Genomic DNA, 21,827 nt, shown 5'->3' on the forward strand with positions numbered 1-21,827 from the left:
CACAAGTTAAGTGGTCTACCGTACGTTAGGGTCCATAGAAGAGACACCCAAAGAGGCTCACAAAGGAGCGCACTAAGGAGCAGGCTCCTTAGGTCGCGCTCCTTCGGGTGCGTGACGCCCGGTGCGTGACGCCCCAGGACGCTCCGTTACTTTTAAAGGGCCAAATCCGAGCGGGGATAGGCCGGCTGGGGTGGGGGTGGGAGCGTTTCAACTCACCACGTGGTTGCAGCGTTTGTGTCTCTTTTTTTTCAGCTTTCTTTAATTTATTGGTTTTGGAGCCCTCTTTCACTGTTTTTTCCTCTGCCTTAAATCTGCTGCTGCTGGCTCACTGCTGGGGGTGAGCGGGCTCTTGCCCCGATTGGGCAGCGCCGACCGCGCGAGCCCCTGCAGAGCTGAGGGGAGATGGATCGCAGGGAAGAGAGAGCTCTAGCATCTAAAATGAAGGTATAAGAAAATTGGAAATTGAATCGGAAAAACTATTGATCCCAAGGAGACCACCCTAATTTAATGTTTGGGTGCTTGCCAGGTACTTGTGGCTTGGATTGGCCACTGTTGGACACAGGATGCTGGGCTTGATGGACCCTTGGTCTGACCATGTATAGCGTATCTTACGTTCTTATATAAGGCTGGAGGGAAGTTTATGAATGACTCTGGGATTAGGAAAGGGTCTGGACTGGAAACTGCTTGAAAAGAATCAGTCACAGATTTAGACAGAAAGCCTTTTAGAGCCGTTTGCCAATTGGACTTGTCAATGATGATCGTTTTACGCTTGACTCTATCTCAGTAAAGTTATGTTGGAAGTACCACCTTGCGCCAGTGTGTTTTTTTGCTGATGTAGTAAGAGACACTTGACACAGCCCTCGGGCCCTTGGAGAGTAGTTCTCTCTGCCCCCTTCCTACAGGGCATCCTGGAACAGAATGGCTTTGTAGAAGATAAGGGGTCCATATTGAGCCTCTGTGCTGCTCGGCAAGTTAGTCAAATACACTTACCTGGATAACTTACCTGGGATATTAAGCGCACCATCAAATATAAACTTAGCCGGTTAAGAGTATCTGGCTAACTTTAGGATAGCCCTGTAGCCCGACCAGAGTTAGCCAGATAAGATATTAGGCTAACTCTGAATATTAGAGTAGGCAGGATAACTTACCTGGCTAATGTGACACCTCCCCAATCCCTGTCCCTGACTTTTCTGGCTAAAAATTTGCAGGCAAATTTTAAAAATCCTACACGCGCCAAAAGTGTGAGATACATACACAAGCTGGGCTGGCACGGGCTGCGTGGATTTTAAAAAGCATATGCGCATATCTCCCCGTATGCCCACACAATTTGTTTTTTACCAAACAGAGGCGTGGTGTGAGCATGGTCTGTGTGGGGGGGGGGGGATGCTCTTTCTTGCATTTTTCAATGAAACCAGTATTAAGTACTTATGCATGCACTGGGATCCCTAACCATGTGACTTTATTTCTGCTATGTAAGTCCTGAAACAAAACCAGAAGAATTTAAAGGTTGGCGCTAACAGGGTGAAAGAGGCTCTTTAACTAGGGAGTCCTAAACTTTACCTGGGCGAACTGGGGAAACTGGTAATTGCATCAGCTCGCATATCTACTAAAATTCCCCCCACTTGCGCGGTAGAGGCTGCACATGCGCGCGTCCATATAAAACTTGCATGCACATGTATGCGCATATAGCCTATTTTATAACATGCACGTATGTACGCGCGAATGGTAAGAAATGGCTGCAACAACTGGCGCGAGCCGGCATACACTCGCACATGTGCGCCCGCGCACTGGTTTTAAAATTCACCTGCCTGCCGAATAAGTCGGTCTTATCTAAGTGGCCCTCTTGAATATCAGGCTATGGTCAGTGGGTGCCACTTGGATATATCTGACTAAGATTTTAGTTGGTCATCTCAGGGGAAGGGTTGAGATAGCCGGCTAAGGGGGTCATTTATCAAAGTGCTATAATGGCGTTTTTGCATGCAAAAAACGCCATTAACGAATGCAAAAGCACCATAACGCATGGTGTGATACAAATAAGAAAAAGGGGAGGATATTGGGGCAGGAGTTTTGGCCAAGTGGGCTGGGCTCACAGTTTTGCAAAGCCCTATCGCACAGCTTTAACGCGAATTTTAATTAACTACACCTTTTTCATTTGCGTAAAGCTGTGCAATAGGAATTTGCAAAACTGTGAGCCCACAAATCCTCCCCTCTTTGTTATTTGCATCACATCATGTGTTATGGTGCTTTTGCATGTGTTAATGGCATTTTTTGCATGCGAAAACACCATATAGCACTTTGATAAATAAAGTTATCTGGCTAACTTCGATATTAAGAGTTAGTTGGATAATATCAGGCTCAATGAGACTGAGAGGGCATTCTACATCCCTTTATTGAAAGGCGAACTGCTGGACTCTCAGAGAGCGAGAGAGATCAGTATGGCAGTTACATGCATTTACATCAGTAATGGTAAGACTGGTTAAACAAGTGGAGCTTTCAAACACTTTCAGCGCAAACCACTAGAAAATGTAAAATAAAATTGGAACAGGAAAAAAGCAGTTGGTATGATTTATCTTACTTTAACTTCTACCTAAATTATTTAACAACTTTTTGTGTTAGAACGTTTGCTTTTTAGGAAACACTTTGTGTCAGAGTGTCCCTTTCCACAAATAGTGTAGTTGGACTGTCTTTTATAACTTTATTATTGGACATTTTGCTTGAGCACTGTAAATGCAGATTTCATGGAGAACATTTTCCTGTTGGCTTTAAAGTTGGCCTGGAAAATCAAGGTTTAGTTTAAAAATAAAACCCTTAGGGGCTTATTTACTAAAGGTTTTCTTCCATTTTGTGTCACTGGGGAAAAATGCTTAATAAATAGACCTTTTTACAGGGTCATTTTTCAAATCACATTAGGGCCTTATCATGGGTTTTAGGGCCCTAATGCCCACGATAACGCATACAATAAATAACTCATCACGAGATGCATATGCAAATTTTCAAAATTTAGCCAAAAGGGAGGAGTTTCGGCAGAATTTATGAAAATGAGGGGTTTTTAACCGTTGGGCAAGGGGAGCCTCTGGGGTGGCACACATATTAGTCAACTATTTATACCACTGTAGGTGGGTCAACTAGTAAGTCGAGGTGCGGTTTTGGTGGTGGTCTAGTTTTTGGAGGGCAGTTTTACATGCACAGTCAGAGGTACGAACAGCACAGTACACATCAGTGAAGACTTTGATGTGATTTGGAGTTTTGAAAGGTACACAAAGATGAGATTTGTACATTGTACTTTCAACCTAGCTTGATAGCAGCTAGGTAGAGAGTGCATCAGACTACGTCGCTCTCTCTCTCTGTAGGTCTTAGTTTGTAGCATTGTGATAGAAGATGCGTATCCCTCAGAAGTTTCTTTCTTAAATCAAGATCAACAAATTTTCATACGTACAGAAGGCTTCTCTAATTATTTCACTTCTGTTCATGTTGTAATGGTGATTGGGTTTATGAACTAAATGCTTCCCAATATTTGTTTTTTGTGTAGGAATGGGAGAGTGTTCTGCTGTACTGCATCCAGACAGTAGATCTTACCCGCGATCTCTAGAGAAGAATGCATGGAGGATCTTCAAGGAATCCCAGTGCCACCATATGCTTAAACACCTTCACAATGGAGCAAGAATTACTGTACAGATGCCTCCCAACATAGAGGGACACTGGGTTTCCACTGGGTAAGGACATGATCTTGCAAACTGCATAAATGCTTTTCCAATAGAGGCAACTTAAAAGTAACATGTATATGTTTTTGAAAATGTATGTATATAACTTCCTCCCCTGACCAAGTTCCATCCTCTCCAATTATATGTACATGCATTATGAAAATGTGCTTTCATTTAGCTAGCTGAAAATGTGTTTCAGAAGATTCTGTCGTTCTACCTATATAACCCCCAATTTTTATCCATGTAGATAATCCTGACTTCACCTTTGAGAATTTACCTCTGTGTATAAAACCTATTCTGTACCTCGGGCCAAGGGTCCACATACCCACCAAATCACAACACACTTCTTATCTGGGTGGGGGGAATCGCAGCACCTTCCTGACCTCCCAAGGCAGGAGCAGGATCCCAACAAGCAAAACTGTGAACAAAACGAAACCACTCTCCCTCTCTCCCAGACAATCTCTTCCAGACCTGGGAGGATTACTGGCCAGGGAGGAGTCTTCTCTCTTGGATCAGATCGGGGGGGGGGGGGCCTAAAAATAGGGAATCTGCCACCACACCACTCTTTCAGTTCAAAACTCCAATACCAATAAACTCTGACAAAAATACAATTTCCCTGTTTCAGGCTGGGGGTTCAACAATGGGGATCACTAAGAAAAACCTGCAGCTTCCTTGAACTCCAACTAAAAATGCCACCACAACCCAGGTGCACAGCTGGCTTTTACAGGAAACTGCTGACAAATCCAGACAAACCTCTGCAGAGATGGGCTGTGTGCTACCCTCGGCGTTCAAGGTCTAACTGGTTAAACCTCTACCCCAGCTGCAGATATTGGATAAACTCAGTTCTTAGTTACCAAAAACATTTATTTGAATGAAGAACAGTTCAGTGTTCACAGTAGAAGAGAAGGTCTCAAGAGTAGCCGAACGTGTTGATGAGACTGACGCAGCTGCAATAAGTTTCTCTGAGAGTTGACAGTGGATGTGAGTTAATAGTACATCAGAGGTGAAAAGATGGGAATAAAGTTAATGATAACATATGTAATGATTAGACAGGAAACCCTGATCATGAAAATTTAAAAAAAAAAAAATGTACGTCATAGAAGGGTTAATAAATTCACCAGAAGTCACAACTTCTGACAGTTGCCCCATCCACTTTCCCAGCAGATGAATGGAACTCAAACAGGCAAGACGGTCGCTGGACTAAATGGTGCCCTGATCTAGGGCTGTTCTTCTTGCCACTCTCCCTCCTTCCCTTTTGTGTTCAGACACAGGCTGACTGAAAAGGGCTCTGGCAGGGTGAGCGTGTCCAGAGCTCCAGGAGGAATCGGTGCCTCTGGAGTAACAGTGTGCTCAAAATTAGGAACTTCCATCGTCTCATGAGGCACTCCAATATTTTGAGGATAATTGACTTCACAGTTGATCTGTCCATCAGTGGTCTGGATCTTGTATGACAGAGGTCTAGTGATCTCTGTGGTGGAGGCAGATACCTACTTTGGTCCTGCTTCATAACCTCTAGAAAATGCAAGGTCTGCACCTCAAGACGAGCCCAGTTATTGGCTCATTTAGGGGCTTTTTAAAAATAGTTTAATAAAAAGTTTGTAAGTTGTGGTGGCCATTTTGTACCATATTGTAACAACCTAAATTTGTTTACAAGCATAGTGGAACAGCAAAGCTGGGGCTGTCTTGTTACGTGTATGTGCAGACCACTGTGTATGTCTGCCAGTGTCATACAGAGGAATGATAGCCATAGATATGCAAACCGGAGCAATAAAGGTTCAAGACAGACTGGCTTAGCAGGATGGATCGATTGTGTTTCAGTTTTCATATATTTGCTGAATAAAACGTCTTGTGTGTTTTACTCCCCTGGGCCCTTAGCGGTTCCCGCTGCCTCCAGCCCTCCTCAGATAGTCTTGCTTGGGGGGCACAGGAACCCCTTGCTCTAGAGCTGGAGGAGCGCTTTCTTGGAGGAGCCCCCTCAACACAACTTAGTTGGCTGGAAGATGCCATCGCTGTGGCAGGAGCTCTTTCCGCACTCCCAAGACGAGTCCAAGTCAGAGTAGCTCCCCTCTGATCTGAACCTGGATCTCATGTGCCACAACGCAGAAAAATGCAGCCGAAGACTTTTGGAAGGGGTGGGGTTTAATTCACATTTTACCAGCCTTGATAGTTATCCTTTAAACTTTATAGAGAGGAAAACCCTTTCATTAGACATACAGGTCTCTCTTTAAGTGGTTAAATCTCAAGATAATATATGCTATTGAATAACTATAGTGCCCCATAAAGCCATTTGTACTTATGCCTTTCTTTGTAGTCCTTAGTCTTCTGAATAAAAGTATGCAGTTTTATGAGCAAGAAACAAAGCTAAGTACTGTTGAAGCCATATAGTTTCAAAGATTACACTGCAGTGCAGTAGGCCGCACAAACCTGTTGAATGGATCCTTGTTTCCGGAGCTGCATAGTGCATGGCTTGCGCATCCGAAATCTCATTAGCAAGGGAAACCGGGATGCTTTGTTTCACCATCCTTCATGCGCAGGGCACAGTTGCTTGTTTGTATACCACAGTGGCGTTCAGTTCAAAGGATGCTGTGGACTTGCAGCATCTCTGCTCACAGGGTTCAGACGCCTGCCTCAAATTTGACTGGAGTCAAAATCCAGTTTTTAGTCATCAACCTTATTTCTCAGGATTTATTTGACTGTTTAAATATAAAGCTGTAGTTCAGTGGAGTGGCTATGGTAAACTGCTACTGTGTAATGCTAATTCATAATGATCAGGCCAGCCAGAACCTTGGGCAGTCCAGGGAGTGGAAGAAGGGAAACTCTCCTTGGATGACACAATTGGTCAGCTGGGATCCCAGTTCAATGATGTGAGTCCCTAAGAGCTAAGAAGAGCCTCCTGCCACTGCCCCCCTGATGAGGCATGTTGGTCACGCTCCTCTTCAGACACCTCTGGTAGTGCTGTTCACTTTAGTACACAAACTCTCACACAAAATTCGGATTAAATAACAGCAAAGCATTCTACTTCTGCAGCCTCTCTCCAATAATTGAAGATCATTTTACTCCATAATGCACACTGGTGGGAAAACAGATGGGGAACCTTTTAGGTGGTCCTGCTTTGTATATGCTTAAATAAATCTTTTTTTTTTTTTTATAAACATAATTATTCTAGCTGGGCAAAATTTTAACATAGCCTGGTAAATTTTGGTCATGTTCAACAGTTTTTTCAAGGAGTGGAGGAGTAGCCTAATGGTTAGAATAGTGGCCTATGAACCAGGAGACCAGGGTTCAAGTCCTGCTGTTGTTTCTTGTGACCTTGGGCAAGTCACTTTACCCTCCATTACCTCAGGCTTAGATTGTAAGCTCTCTGGGGATAGGGAAATACCTACAGTACCTGAAAGTGCTGCAAAAAGCAGAATATAAATCTTAAGTAAATAAACTGAAGAGATACTATCTCTCAGATTTTGTATGTGGTTCTAGCTTGAGGAAGATTATCATTATCACACCATATATTTTTCCAGGATCCGACTGTTTATTTCCAAGTACACAGTATTCATAGGAGTCCCATCTTCCTGAAGACCTGGATATGTCTCAGCTTTTGAAAGATTAAGAGTCAGACTGAATGTGGAGATGCCACAATAAGGAATGTTGAGCATATTGATCTACAGATGGAAAAAATACAATTTAAAAAATGCAGTATTGGATTCAATCTGATCTTAAATTGGTGACTTTTCTGAAACCTATTGGTAAAATTCACTAAAAGCTGATTTTGATGACTACTGTTTCAGCTCCTCCCTTTTGGTTAACTATTTTCTGAGCCACCACTTGGGGGAGGAGAGGAAGGACCTTAGTGGCTGGAGGAATTTGGAAGTGCCATTGCCTGGGCGCCTTGAGAGAGCGAGAGAGATCTTACTGGCCTTCGAGAGAGAGAGAGAGAGGCCTGGTCCTGGAGCCGGCCCCCCAGTGATGTCATCAGCAGGTGCCCGGAACACCTTAAAAGTTAGGGCCCTGTGGCGCTCAGGTCAGGGAGGAGAGGAAGGACCTGAGTGGCTGGAGCAACTCTGAAGTGCCATTGCCTGGGAGCCTTGAGAGAAAGAGAGGCCCGGTCCCGGAGCCGGCCCCCCCCCCCCATTGACATCATCAGTAGGTGCCTGGAACACCTTAAAAGTCAGGGCCCTGTGGCGTGCAGCCGAAGCCGTGAGCCAAAGGGACACGCCCCTGGATGCAAAATGGGGAAGAAGAGAAAATCAAAGACAAGGACCTCCTTTCCGGTAGTCTCCTTGTCAGTAAGGCATGGACCAATGGATGCTCACATTGTTCGTGTGGGTGAGTCATTTATGGGGGACTGTACGGGGGGAATTCTCCCTCCAGGGTATCTCTAACTCCCAGGTCCATTCAACTGCCCCTCCAACCTGCTATAGGGCAACTAGCTAATGAGTCTATTTTTAGCTAACTCTGCTATGAGCTCCCCAGCTGTAATATCCCAAACTCCTCTGAGAGATGGGAGTTCTGGGGATGATAATCAATTGAGACAAATTTCTTTAGGAACACAGGGAATAGAATGTACTTCTGTATCAGTACCTTACCCCTCGATAATTCCCCTATGAGTGAAGTAATGGATGGAGGAATTGAAGAACCAGAGAATGTTACTTTGCTAGATGTTTGGAGATGAATTGCTAAAGTAGATAAAAAGATGACTAGTTCACTGTCTCAGATTCAAACCTTTTCTGTAGAAACGAGAGCAAAGTTTGAAGATCAAGATACTAGATTTAAGAATGTAGAAAATTCTGTCTCGATGTTAAATTCACAATCAAATTTGTTGCAGGCTGCTAATACATCCTTTATTAAGGATAATCTTATTCTCCATAATCAGATAAATGAAATGAGATCGTTTAATTTACGTTTCTTAAATGTTCCTGTTTCTAGATTACTCTCACCTAGTGAATTATTTAAAAAGTACATTTGTGAAGTATTATCTTTTGAAGTAGATAAGATTCCTGTTATATAAAAAATGTATTTATCTTCCAAATAAGAGAACGATCCCTGCTCAGGAAGGGGAAATGGATGTCTTGGAGAGTCCTGGTGTTTCCACCTTTTTAGAAGGCTCCATAGATAATATTCTAACTAGAGCTACTTTGTTTCCTTTTCATTGAAGCAGGATAACGATGTTTTGTTTTGTTTTGTTTTAAATATTTTCAATGTAAAGAATTGGCTTTTTGTGGATAAAAGATTCAGATCTTTCCAGATGTATCCAGAGCAACCCAAGCTCATAGGAAACATTTTCTTTCATTTAAACAAAGAGCCCTAGATTTAGGTGCTAGCTTTTTTCTCAAATTCCCATGCAAATGTTTAATTACTTATCAGAATAATAAATTCGTGTTTTTGGATCCTTTGTAGTTGGATCGTTTTCTAAGAGATAAGTCTCAGTGTTAATGTATCAACTTTAATGTGGATGGTAAGGGGTAGTTAGGTTGTAATAATGCTACTGACACACATATAGTTTTGTCCTTCCTCCATTCCCACTAGACGTGGGCTAAATAAAATAAAATGTATTGACATAATACTAGATTTACTTTAATGTTTTTTCTATATTCCTGGATTATTTCATTTGTAATAAATGTTATAAATCAATAAATATAAAAAAAAGGGAGCTACTTGAGTAGGCTTCCATGTTTCACAGACTATATATCCTGTATATAGGACTGCAGGACAAAGTAGTTAAATGCTAAGAAAAGCAAATGTAAAATGGTGTGTTCCTTTGTCAGGAGCAAATGTGCCACTGATATGTATTGCCATTTTGAAGTTGTTGTCTTGCTTAAAAAAAACAAATCATAAAATTTTCTCTCAGTAAGACAAATTGACTATATTTTTAATTACATTAGTGTCATGATGGGTTTAAAATTCTTTTCAGTAAATGCTCTCTGTAAAATTTCCGATCCCAAGACATTTAAGCATGCCCTTAAGACACACTTTTTTAAGGAGGTGTTTACTACACTATATAAATTAATTGACTTATGCCCAGCTGTTTATAAACCAATAAGTTCCAATGATTAACTAAAATCAAGATTTTCAGTGTTTAGTTAATGTTTTATGTTGTCTTATGTTTGGATGATAATCTGTATTTGTTTACTTTTTATGTATGTTTTTTGTACTCTGCCTCGAAATTTGGAGGGTATGGGAAATAAATACTTTTGAAATAAAAATAAAGTGTTCTTTGCACCATGTTCTACACCTAAATTTAATAAGATTTTAGAATGCCCCTTGTGTAACAGTGTTTTGGGGTCTGACCCATTCATGAATTTCATGCATCTCTCTTGCTAACCCTTTCTTTGTTTCACTTATTTTTGTACAGCTGTGAAGTTCGATCAGGCCCAGAGTTCATCACAAGATCCTATAGGTTCTACCACAATAATACTTTCAAGGCCTACCAGTTTTATTACGGTGGAAATCGCTGCACAAATCCAACATACACATTAGTTATATGGGGCAAAATTCGTCTTCGCCAGGCATCCTGGATCATCCGAGGGGGTACAGAAGCTGACTACCAACTACATAAGGTGCAAATAATCAGTCACAGTGAGGCAGTAGCTGAAAAGCTCAGCCGAATGGTCAATCGAACATGCCCTGGATTCATACCAGCAGATAATTCCTGGGAACCAGATGTGAGCTATGACCTTTGGAGGGAAGAGAATGGTTGTGAGTGTGCCAGAGCTCTCAACTTTGCCATGCATGAGCTGCAGCTGATCCGTGTGGAGAAGCAATACTTGCATCACAACCTAGACCATCTTGTGGAAGAGCTGTTTCTGGGAGACATTCACACCGATGCCACCCAGCGGATGTACTATCGACCATCTAGTTACCAGCCTCCCCTACAGAATGCTAAGGTAGGAACATCATTGAGCTATCGTTGTGTTGCATTCATTGGCTCAAGGGTAATTCTTTTTTCAAAACAGATAGTAAATCTCCAGTATCCCCAAATGTTAATCCATGACATGTTGGTATTTTCCAAGTCATTGTTTCAAGTCAAGCAGGCTGCTTTACATGGCAGTCTTCTAAAGTGCTTATTATAATTTGGTGTATCTGAGTTTTCCTGTTTGCTTATTAATATATATTATTATAACTCTTTATTTTCAAAATTTTTAAACACAATTCCAATCAAGAATAGCTCTATATTAAGTTTATACTCCTATTATTATATCATAGACACTGATGGAGAAAGCAAACTAAAAGGGTACAATCAAGGGTCTTTCTCTATTCTGCAAGAAACCTTTCAACTGGTCAGGATCAAAGAAAAAATATTTAAGAGTGCCGAGTAAAACAATACATTTGCAGGGAAATTGAAGAAGAAATGAGGCTCCTATATCAATCACTCGTTGTTCTTTTTGCATAAATGCTTTCGGTCTCTGAGTCACTCTAGCGACAGCAGGAAATATAGCAAGTTGTTGGCCTAAAAAACCATTTTCATAGTCCAAATTTGATCAGGTTCAAGGGCATATTCAACAAGTAAAGTGGCAGAACCAGAAATTTCAATCAGAGATTCCTGAAGCATAGCTGTCAAATTATCTATCGGATTAGGCTGTAAAGATGATAAAGGTGCCTGCCTAGAAGATAAATAAAAAGCATTAGTAAGAGGTGGTATTGAAGATTGAGGAACTTTTAAGAACCTCAATATAAAACTTCCTAAGCAGTTTAATAGGAGAAATTTAATATTCTCAAATACAATCTCCTAGAATTATTCTCTAGTATTCCTAACCTTCGCTGACAAAATTCCTGACCTTTAATCAAAGCCACATCACTTTTATCCAATGACTCACGCATTTGTTCCAAAAAAGAAATATGCTGCATATTCCCCTTTATATTTTGATCATGCCTAGAAATCTGATTTTGAATCCGACCAACTGCTGTCAAATTATCAAATTTAGACCCTAACGATTGATCCAAACCCTTAATGGCGATCCAAAGTGTCTCCATGGTGATCTGTGCAGGTCTCCTGGAAATATTGGTTGATGTCAAATTACCAGAATTATTAATATATTTTAACATTCAGGTTTTAACATCTTGTCCCCGCCAAAATGTGAGCATTAAAACACCTATTCTGTTTGGAATGTTTGAATACAAATTCTGAAGTGTGTAAGGGACCTCCTTGGTGATGAAAGTAATAGTGTAAAATTAAGACCTGCAAGCTGAATGTACCTAGTTGCCCTTTGACACCCAAATCTTATACCTACTCAGTGTACAGCTTGGAATTGCTTTTCACTGCACCATAACAGTGAAAAGCATAGAAAACTCAAGATATGCTCATTTGTTGAACTACTGTGCCCCCCAAAAAATAGGTTAGTCATTGTCTAATGTTATCTGACTTCAGTCCTAGAAAAAATAAGCTCCAGATTCTATATTGTGTTGTCACTGTGTAGGAAATGAGTGCATTTAAAACCAAAAGAAGACTTTTCAATCAGTCCATTGAGAAGATATCTATTAAAGGTCACACAATGACCATAAACAGACAATCCAAAGATTATTTACACATTGCTCTTTCCTTTTCTAGTACATTTGAACTGTAGAAATTTATTTTTGTAATTGATACCCTTTTAAATGTTTGCTTTTGAGGCAACAATGAACATACTGCAGGTATAGCTTGCTGGTGGTAGTCTGTGTCTCTCTTTTTTTTTTTTTTTGTACGTGAGAAAATATAATTGTCAGAAAAATCTATTGCATGAAGGTATTGATGCTAAAAGTAGGATTTTAAGAGGATTTTGGATATGATATATAAAGGAATTCATTCCAAGATATTATAAGTGCCAACTACAATGGGGATATTTTCTTAAGATTCCAAATGCGCTGGTTGCGGTTTGCTGTTCATGCTGATTGTGTGGTTGCCACAGAAAATGGAAAACTAAAGCTGGTGATTATACTTGGGGAGTCGTGTGGTTTTACTGATGATCTAAGAACACTGACTAAAAGACAAAGCAAATGCTATATATATTCTTTCTGGTCTCTCCTCCAACAAGCCATCTGCTACTATAAAGGCACGTCCAAAAAAAAAAAAAAAAGTCATGGGAAGGATTTTAAGAAAAAGTTAGTGACTCACTGTGAACTGTACATTTAGCTAACTGCAAGGCTTCAGAAGTACTGTACAGCGTATATAGGGGGCATCTGTCAGACTGTCCTCTTTGGGACAGACGTCTGTGTGTGTATTGTACCTGCGAGAGACTGCACATGCTTTCACTGTGAAACTTACTCTGAGTACTTTGTACCCTTCTCTTTTGTGCAGGTACTTCCCCCCCCCCCCTCCCCCCCTCCAAGGAAAATACGTGCAAACTTGAGAATACGTGCATTGGTTTTTCTCCCCTGATCTAAAAATGCCCACCAAGAATGCTTCTTCTAAACGAGCCTAGAAATGCACCCATTGTTCCACATACACTGTTGCATTTTTTGCCACATTGCAGGAAGATAATTTCCAGATGAACATTTGTTAGACCCGTAAATCAACATTACATGCGTAAATGGCGTTGAAAATTATCCTCCCTATTCAAGTCACTAATACTAGATAAAACTGATGCAGTCTGTAGCAAGCAGTAAATTGATGTGCAAGACCAAGTTCATGCAATATTTTTATTCTAGTGCTTACGTGTGTCCCTTTGATAAAAACAGAAGACCAGAGAAGCAGGAAATTTCTTTTCTAATATCTTTGTTTCCCTACCATCCACCCACCCTTAAAATCATTCTTTGTTTATAAACTCTTATCCCATATAAGAGGACAAGTCTTTTACACAGTAACATAGTATTGATGGCAGAAAAAGACCAAATGGTCCATCCAGTCTGCCCAGCAAGTTTCTTATGATAGTAACTGCCGCTCCATGCAAGTTACCCCCAAGTCTTACATATTAACAAAGCAACATTATTACTGGGTGAAGAGACTTCTTGAAAATTCAGGCAATGCTGCTTGACATGCTTTGCTTGTGAACTTGGCCATAGAAGCAGTCCTGTGCTTTTTTTCCCGTATGTCTGCGTATCAGTACCCCAGACCATAAAGGTCCGGGCCCAAGTCGGTTGTCTTCCGAATCCAATTTCCCTTTTCCCTCCATGCCGTCAAAGTGGAGAGCAGGTGCATCAAAAGCATCAAGGCTTATTGGTTAAGGGAGGGATTCAGGGGCAGGGGAACCTGGCATAACCCCTGGGCTGATTAGACACGGTTACAGGAACCAACCATACCTCAAACACGCATCTCTTAAGGTTTATCTTCCCAAACTGCTATATTATGTGAGTGTCCACGATTCCTTGAGTGAGAAGAAATCTCCTCTAGGTTCTGAGTGGGAGGAATAATTCTTTTCTAGGCCCTATGCATTCCTTTTTGTCAAATCCCAATTTCAGTCAACGTATAAACAGCACTGATAATCACAGCAGCAATGATCAGAAGAACCAATAGGTGGTTTCCAGCATAACTTTGACTGAAGTGTTATGCAATAAAAGAAATGGTCTTTACAGTTTCATTATCCAGCCAAGATGATACAACTTTATCTCTTCCTCCCAGATTATTCAGATGTAAAAAGCCAATTCTTCTAGCACTTAAGTTAAGGATTCTCCCCTTTCCTAATGATATAGGGCAAGCTGTAGCTTCCCTCAAGTGGCAAGTAGTTTATATTTTTAGTCCTTGGACATCCCTCCTCAAGGATACAGGTGATCCTTGGTTCCTTCTCAGTGAAGGGACATCCTCCCTTCGTTACACAACAAACCAAAAGAAGACTGAGTCCCTGGGGAAACCAAGTAAACTCAAAAAGTCCTATTTTAAAAAAAAAGAGGAACCCCAAAATAACAGACTAGCAGGGTAGAAAATCTCTGTAAAAATGGTTGGTAAGTAAAGAAAAACTCTATAAAGTTTTATCCCTGAAATAAAATACCAGGGACAGCCCTGGCCTGCTGTCCCAAAAAAGAGTAGCACAAAACTTTCACACAGCAAAATGGTGGCAAGAGTGCTTGTAGAATAGGAACCCACCATTTACCATCTCCTACATGGAGAAGCTAAGCTAATCACTCGCACTACATGCTGTTCTCTCCTCCCCCCTTCCCATAAACAATGGAATATTCCACATGGTTACTAGAGATGAACATTCATGTTAAACAAATTAGACAATTTCAGTGCTCAAAAACGAAATACATTTTTCCAAAATTTCAGAAAAATTAGTATTTTGTGTTAGTGTGCACTAACTCAAAATTCAGGAACCATGAAAAAAAAACCCCAAACCGCGGAAAAAAAAAGAAATTGCCCGCGGGGGACCCGAACAGAACCACAAAACAAAAAAACCCCACATCTCTAGGTTACTGGTACTGGTAGAGATCTAATGGGATCTCTACACTGGTGCAGGGCTTGGGGGGAGAAGAATGTGAGATAGAGGTTCGTGGGCAGGAGAACTAGTGCATGCTGAGATTGAGGGAGAGCTGGGTATTTGGTGACAGGAGACACTGGTACTGATCTATGTTACCTCTGGTCATTAAAGTTCTGGCCAGGAGGCAGGATGCCTCATATTTTGCTGCTATAGTTGCTCTTCTGTTTCATTTGCAGGAAGTCTGTTGATGTTGTTTTGTGGTGATCATCTGGAGCTTTTATATTGTGCTAAAAGAAACCTGAAAATAATTTGGTTGGTTGTGGTTCCATAATACTTATTAGATTAATATACAGCATTGCTTGCTTTGTTTGAAAAAAAAAAAAATCACTACTTCGGTTTTCAGTAGGAGAGACCTATATTGGAAACAAGATTAAACTCATCTTATCTGAGTACTGTTATGTAACTTATTGGTAGAAACAAAGTTATCTGTTTCTGCCTAGGGGTGATCACCTCAAGTGGTCTCTGTGTGCCCCCTCAAAGCTGTTTCCTTTCTCACTCATTTCAATGGGATCCCTCCCCGTTACCTTAAGAACATAAGAAATTGCCATGCTGGGTCAGACCAAGGGTCCATCAAGCCCAGCATCCTGTTTCTAACAGTGGCCAATCCAGGCCACAAGAACCTGGCAATTACCCAAACACTAAGAAGATCCCATGCCACTGATGCAATTAATAGCAGTGGCTATTCCCTAAGTAAACTTGATTAATAGCCGTTAATGGACTTCTCCTCCAAGAACTTCCTTTCACACATCCTAGCCACCAGCAATTCCTTCCAGTATATTAGACTGTTGGGCTGGAGAGTAATACCCCTTTCACCTGTGATCACACAGCATGGCTACCATGCACGTATCTATCCAGTCGGGTGCAGGGTTTGAGCCTATCTTGCACTTGCTGCTGCTGCAAGAAGTCCACAAATAGCAGCACCTCTGGTTTCAGTCCCTTTTCCGGCCAGAAACACTCTACTGTCTCCTCCAGGATACGGACTTTGGTGATAACCTCACCTGGTGTGGTTCTTTTGGAAATGGAAACTTTGCATGGCATCCTAGGAGGATTTCAGGACTCGCACCTTCTGTGTCATGTGTAGCCAATCATATTGCCCAGGGCTGATCCACACCTATCTTAATTTTCTCTGATCATCTCAAATTCTAGTCCTCCTGCCCAACGTCCAGAGCAGCAGTAGCAGGGTAAGGTTTTTGCATGGTTTGTTAATCAACTGGAGGGTGGGAATTTCTTTGCATATTCCTACATCCAGGGACTTCTAAAGTAAAGTCAGCCTTTGCTCTAGTGGCACAAGGATGCCCTCTTCTCATCGCTAGCCCCATCACCCGTGAGCACAGGGAAGATTTTTAACCCCATAGGCTGTTCACGACAGTGTGACAGTTCATTTCTTTAGGCAGCCCAAATGCAAGCATTGTCCTCCAGTGCAGGGAACCCTCCATATCGCCTCTTGTTGGAACTGGGCTACAGTTACATGAGCCTTCATTCTCAGCTATTCAGGGCTTTTCCCCATTTTATAAGCCCCCCGCTTTACATACACACCTGCTCCAGCTAGCCCAGCCATTGCGTAATGGTTCTTGGCCAGGAGCTCCTACATGCGATGGTTGAGACTTTCTTTCTTTGTAGGGTCTCTGAATGCTGGCCCCACAATATACCTAGGAGCAGAAGCTGAGCATGGCACTCGCACCCACTTCTCCCATATAGCATTGCATTTCTTCCCTTCAGTTCTTTATGACTATTGTCCTTCAGTTTATTTTTTTTACAGAAAGTCTCCTTCATTTGTTGTGGTGTTTTTTTAATTGAAACCCACTATTAAATATTTAAATGTTTCTTTCATTTTTCCCTTTTTCCCCTTCTTTGTTCCAGTGATTATATTTTGAGTTCCTTATTCCTCTCTGTAAGCGTTGTGTTGCAGTCTCTGAATGATGTTTGCTAGCCCTTCCCTGAACTGCATTCACCCTGTTGTGATGTCTTTGCAAAGGTATGGTTTTCACAAAAGAGCACAGTACCGGAGGTGAGGCAATAGCCCCTTCTGTGTCCTGCTGTGGTAGCTTTCTCTGCTACTTTGTTATACTGGCTGGCAACCTGCAGGTCATCTGTTTGACTACTCCTAGTTGCCGGTTCTTCTCATGACTGATAGACAGCTAATGGATTTTTTGCACCCCAGATTTATAATATTTCACTCTTTGCATTGAAGCACAACTTCCAAAGAATGATCATTCTTCAGGTTTCTTCATCTCCTTTCATTAATTTCATCCCTTTTGGCCTATCTGCTCATGTGCAGATTTTTTGTGTCGGTTGCAAAAAAAACCCATATTTTTCTTTCAGGTCCCTCTGCAATGATTCTAATAAAAATATTGAAAAGTACTGGCTCTGGCCCAGAGGCCTGGGGTACTCCACTGGCCCCTTTACCTTCACCAGAGTGGACTTATTTGACTATCGGTTTGAATTCTATTACTGAACCAGTTCCTCATCCCAATGATAACTTTGTGCCCTAGTTCCATACTAACTAGTTTGTTTACCAATATGGAATTGTCTAAATCCTTAATAGTATCCAGATAGGTCCCATTCACTGCTCCTCTCTTATCTACTACTTTTGTTTCTTCATCAATCAAGTTTGTTTGCTAAGATCACCCCTTGTGAAACTAAGGTCCTATAATCCAGTGTGTCCCAACATTTTCAAGCCCAAGACACACCCTACTTTAACAAAAATGTTTATGTCACACCAGCCTAAATGGAGCAAGCACTGAAGATATGAAGAAGATGGATATGGCCAACAGAAGAGCTAGGGAAACGCTGAAAGCCTCATTAACCTTTCTTCCATATTTTAAAACAAAGGCAGAGAGAGTACAGAAGCACAGTGACCAGCTCCTGCTATATGCAAGTGCAGGATAAGAAAAAGGTTGACGTGGTACAAGCAGCTGGCTAACTTAATTACCTTGGCTAAGAACATATGAAATTGCCATACTGGGTCAGACCAAGGGTCCATCAAGCCCAGCATCCTGTTTCCAACAGTGGCCAATCCAGGCCACAAGAACCTGGCAAGTACCCAAACACTAAGAAGATCCCATGCTACTGATGCAAGTAATAACAGTAACTATTCTCTATTAAAATCGGGCCGAAACTGTATACATCCAAAGTTGTTCTCTGTGGGAAGTAACAATCACACTATTACCTCTTGGGAATGATAAAACAGTGAACAAACAAAAGATTCAGCGAAAAGAAGTCTTTATTATATCATTTGCAAATGGATGCAAACAAAGCCAACACACGCATGTGTTAACAATGAGAGCATAAGTTTGCCAACGAATACACAGGGCCTTATATATCCTTTTTAGTTCCTCTTTTTAAGCCTTGCGGTTAACTTGTTTTTCTGTTTCTTCTTGTTACATATCGGGGGAGGGTAGGAGGGGGCCTGTTGCTTTTTCTGTACTTCCCTAAATCTAGCAACTTGTACCTGTTTCCTTTGGAACAAGGGAAGGGGGGGTATGGGGACTGCTTTCAACATTGCCTTTCTTAATGTTTCTTAATATCGTAGCTAACAGTTTCTGCAGAAAGAGGTGACTTCACAGGAGCTGTGCAGGCAATTGTGTACTTTGGTTCATTACTTTACTGAGGCCTGTTTCTTACAGGCTCCTATCATGGCCTTAATGACAAGGGGATTTCTGAAAAAGGGGATTTCTGGGGAATGTATTTTGATACTGTTATCTTTCTGCTATACTGAAGCCTCTTTGGTTGGCTGACTTCCAGCAGTTTTTCACAACCTGCTAGATTCTTCCTTCTGCAGTAACTTGGGTCAGACAGACTAAATGATTTCTAACAAGCAAGATTATGCTTTCACTTATAGCTTCTACATAAAAGTTACAATTTTTGATATTTACTTTAGCTCTATCTACTGTTTAGCAAAGCTACAAAAGGGCCTCTACAGTCAGTTCTTCCTAGCAGCATTCTTATTTCTTATAGCAACACAGTGTAGTTCTTTAATATCAGACACACAAAGCAACTTAAAGCACCTTATATGCATTTTTCTCTATGTAATAGCAACATTCTAAGCATTTCTCACATTCTCTAAAATTTAATCTAGCTTCTAAGTTTTGTTGTCACTCTGAAGGATTGATTTGCTCAATTATCCACCATCATAGGTCTGTAAAATCATGTCAAAAATCAATGCAATGAGGGACATTGTAGAAGAGTATATATATTTGGCTGACTCCAGTGTATTAGACCCAACATGGATCATGTTTCGACAGAATAAACTGATTTCTTCAGGGGTTCCTCTTTGCATCTGTTATGAACCTGCCCACGGACCCCATCCCATGAGCAGGCCCTCCACCTACCAGCCCGTCGTCACCATCTTCGGGACCGGAACTTCTTAATTGTTGCTACCCCCAAGGCTCAGTAAATCACATCCAGTGCTCAGTGCACATGCTTCCATCTCACTCAGCTTGAGGAGAAAACAGAGGCTGGAAGGACTCAAGGGAAGAGGAGGAGGTACTATGTGCAATATGTGTGTGCTGCCCAAAGCAGAGCCCAGCTATCCATGCCCTGCGTGCTGCCCATTAATTCTCACAATTCAGGACTCATGCTGTAACTGCACAATTACACAGGTGCTCAGAAAGGAGCTCCTAAATGCTTAGGAGGAACCACTGGTGTCTCAAGGTGCTAAGAATAGAGCCCAGGCAATGGTCTGGATCTGAGCGTCAGGCAGTAGTGACGTTTTTCTGTGGCACACTGGTTGGGAAACAGTCTTATGTCAACCAACCCTGGATCATTTAGTCATTCTTCCAACATATTTATCTTCATTGGCATTTATATGCCACACTCTGCATAGCCCAGAGCGGTACATCTTAAAACATTCATAATCATAAAATCAAGACAAATAATAAAGACTAAAATGGACAATTCATGAACATGGGCAGTTAAAACAAAAAGTAAAAATGATAAAATAGTATTTACACTAAAAGCTCTTCAAAATTAACACTAAAATACAAAACTATATATGGCAAAAAATGACTGTAATAGTCTCATCAGTATTCGCATCACATCACTGGTTGGGAAAAACTGCGATAATCTATTCACTTCAAGATACTCTATTATCCTGTTCTTTTAATAGTGTTTTTCCATAGCTTTGCCCACTACTGAAGTTAGTCTAGTAACTCTATCATCTGCCATCTTCTTGTTCTCACTTTTGTGAAACGATCACTTCTGCTGTCCTCTAGTCCCTTGTAATCTCCCATCTCCAAAGTCAATTTGAATAGAGCTATAAGTGGTACAGTCAGCACTTCCTACAGCAATCAGTATTCTGTGGCAGAGATGCCCTAAACTACAGCCCATGAGCTGAATCTGGCCGACCAAGCTTTATACCTGTCCTCCAAGATTTTTTTTGATTTTTTTTTTGGTGTGGCGGAGAAAGTGTTTTGCTGTTTTTAATGCAGGGTGGATTCAGAAAATTAGTAGGATTGTGCAGGCCCCACCAGCACGAGAAGAAGTGGCAGGACCCAGCAGCGCTGAAGAAAGCTGCTAGTTTTGTATGGGAATGAGAGAGAGCCGGTCCGTGTACCTGTATTTGTAACAGTGCATCTGTGTGTGCTTTAGTGTGTAAGATCCCATCTATATGTGTGTGTGTGTGTGTGTGTGTGAGTAAGTGAGCATGTGAGAGTGAGAGCTTGCATGTGTGAGGGACAAAGGGAAGAAGATAGCAGGAGAGAGAAGAAACAGAAAAGACTGGAAACTTAGGAAAAGACTGACAAAGGGAAAGCAGAAAAAAAAATCCAGCATCAACCAATAAGAAAAATCAGACAATAATAGTAAAAAAAAAAAATAATAATTTTGCGTTTTTTAGCGATTGGAATATGCCATCTTTGGAAATGTGCATTTCTTGTATTTTTATATTTTGCTCTTTCTTCAGTATTCCACTGTTCAGAGTCTGGTTTCTTGGGCTTTCTGTTTCAGCTTTGTTGGCATGTTTATAATTCTAATTTGTAGTCCCTTATTCTGTCTTAGGTAAGGGTCAATCTATGTTCTGCACGTGTGACTGAGGTGTAGCATTTCTGCTAGCATGTAGTTTCACTGCAGGAATATGTTGTAGTCTGACTTGTTCTGTTTCTCCAGCAGGTGATGTATTTGTGTTCTAAGACCTGGTATAATTTTTGTGAGGCTGCTTTTTCATAGGTAAGGTTGCTGTTGTTTGAGTCCTGAGTTAGTATGGGTACAGTAGTGTTAATTTTACTTTACAAAGTAAATGGAGGTTTTTTTGCTGTTACTAAAGTAACACCAGAATTAGAATATATTATTTTGCATGTTGGGTTGTAATGTGAACTGTCCTAGTTTTGCTCTGCATCTGTTTCGGATCTTAAATTCATATGATTCTTATGATTAGTGCTATTTTATTGTAGTTATAATGTTTTCTCTGTCTTTCTGGAAAGAGGTTTCATAAAAAAAAATAAAGGAGAGGATGGCAAAGTCCCCCACCCCACAGAGTTTGCTGGGATATGAAGGGGGTGCATGTCTGGCCATTTTGCAGATTTGAAACAGTGGCATAGCCAGAAATTATTTGTTGGGGGTACCCAAGGTTAACATGAGAGTGCAGTAGGCATACAGGTCTGAGCTCTTAGTTGTATACTTATTTATAAATAATGCCTTAGGGTGCACACGAAAAATGGATTCTTAAATAGTCCCGTTCTGTTTTAAGATTTTAGTTAGTGGATGCTGGGGAAGAGCTTTACAGAAAGGTTTGCCTTTTTGCAGATGATAT

General features: G+C 41.1%; 1 protein-coding gene across 1 annotated transcript in view; it reads left to right on the forward strand.

Moving 5' to 3' along the window:
* Nucleotides 1-21,827, forward strand: part of APCDD1 (APC down-regulated 1) — a 95,293-nt gene that overhangs the window by 32,330 nt on the left and 41,136 nt on the right. Inside the window, exons 2-3 of the mRNA XM_029590984.1 lie at nt 3,530-3,713; nt 10,048-10,579. Coding sequence (XP_029446844.1) covers nt 3,530-3,713; nt 10,048-10,579 — 716 coding nt within the window. The remainder of the gene's footprint in view (nt 1-3,529; nt 3,714-10,047; nt 10,580-21,827) is intronic.

The sequence above is a fragment of the Rhinatrema bivittatum genome, chromosome 2 (genome assembly GCF_901001135.1).
Source record: "Rhinatrema bivittatum chromosome 2, aRhiBiv1.1, whole genome shotgun sequence".
NCBI lineage: Eukaryota > Metazoa > Chordata > Amphibia > Gymnophiona > Rhinatrematidae > Rhinatrema > Rhinatrema bivittatum.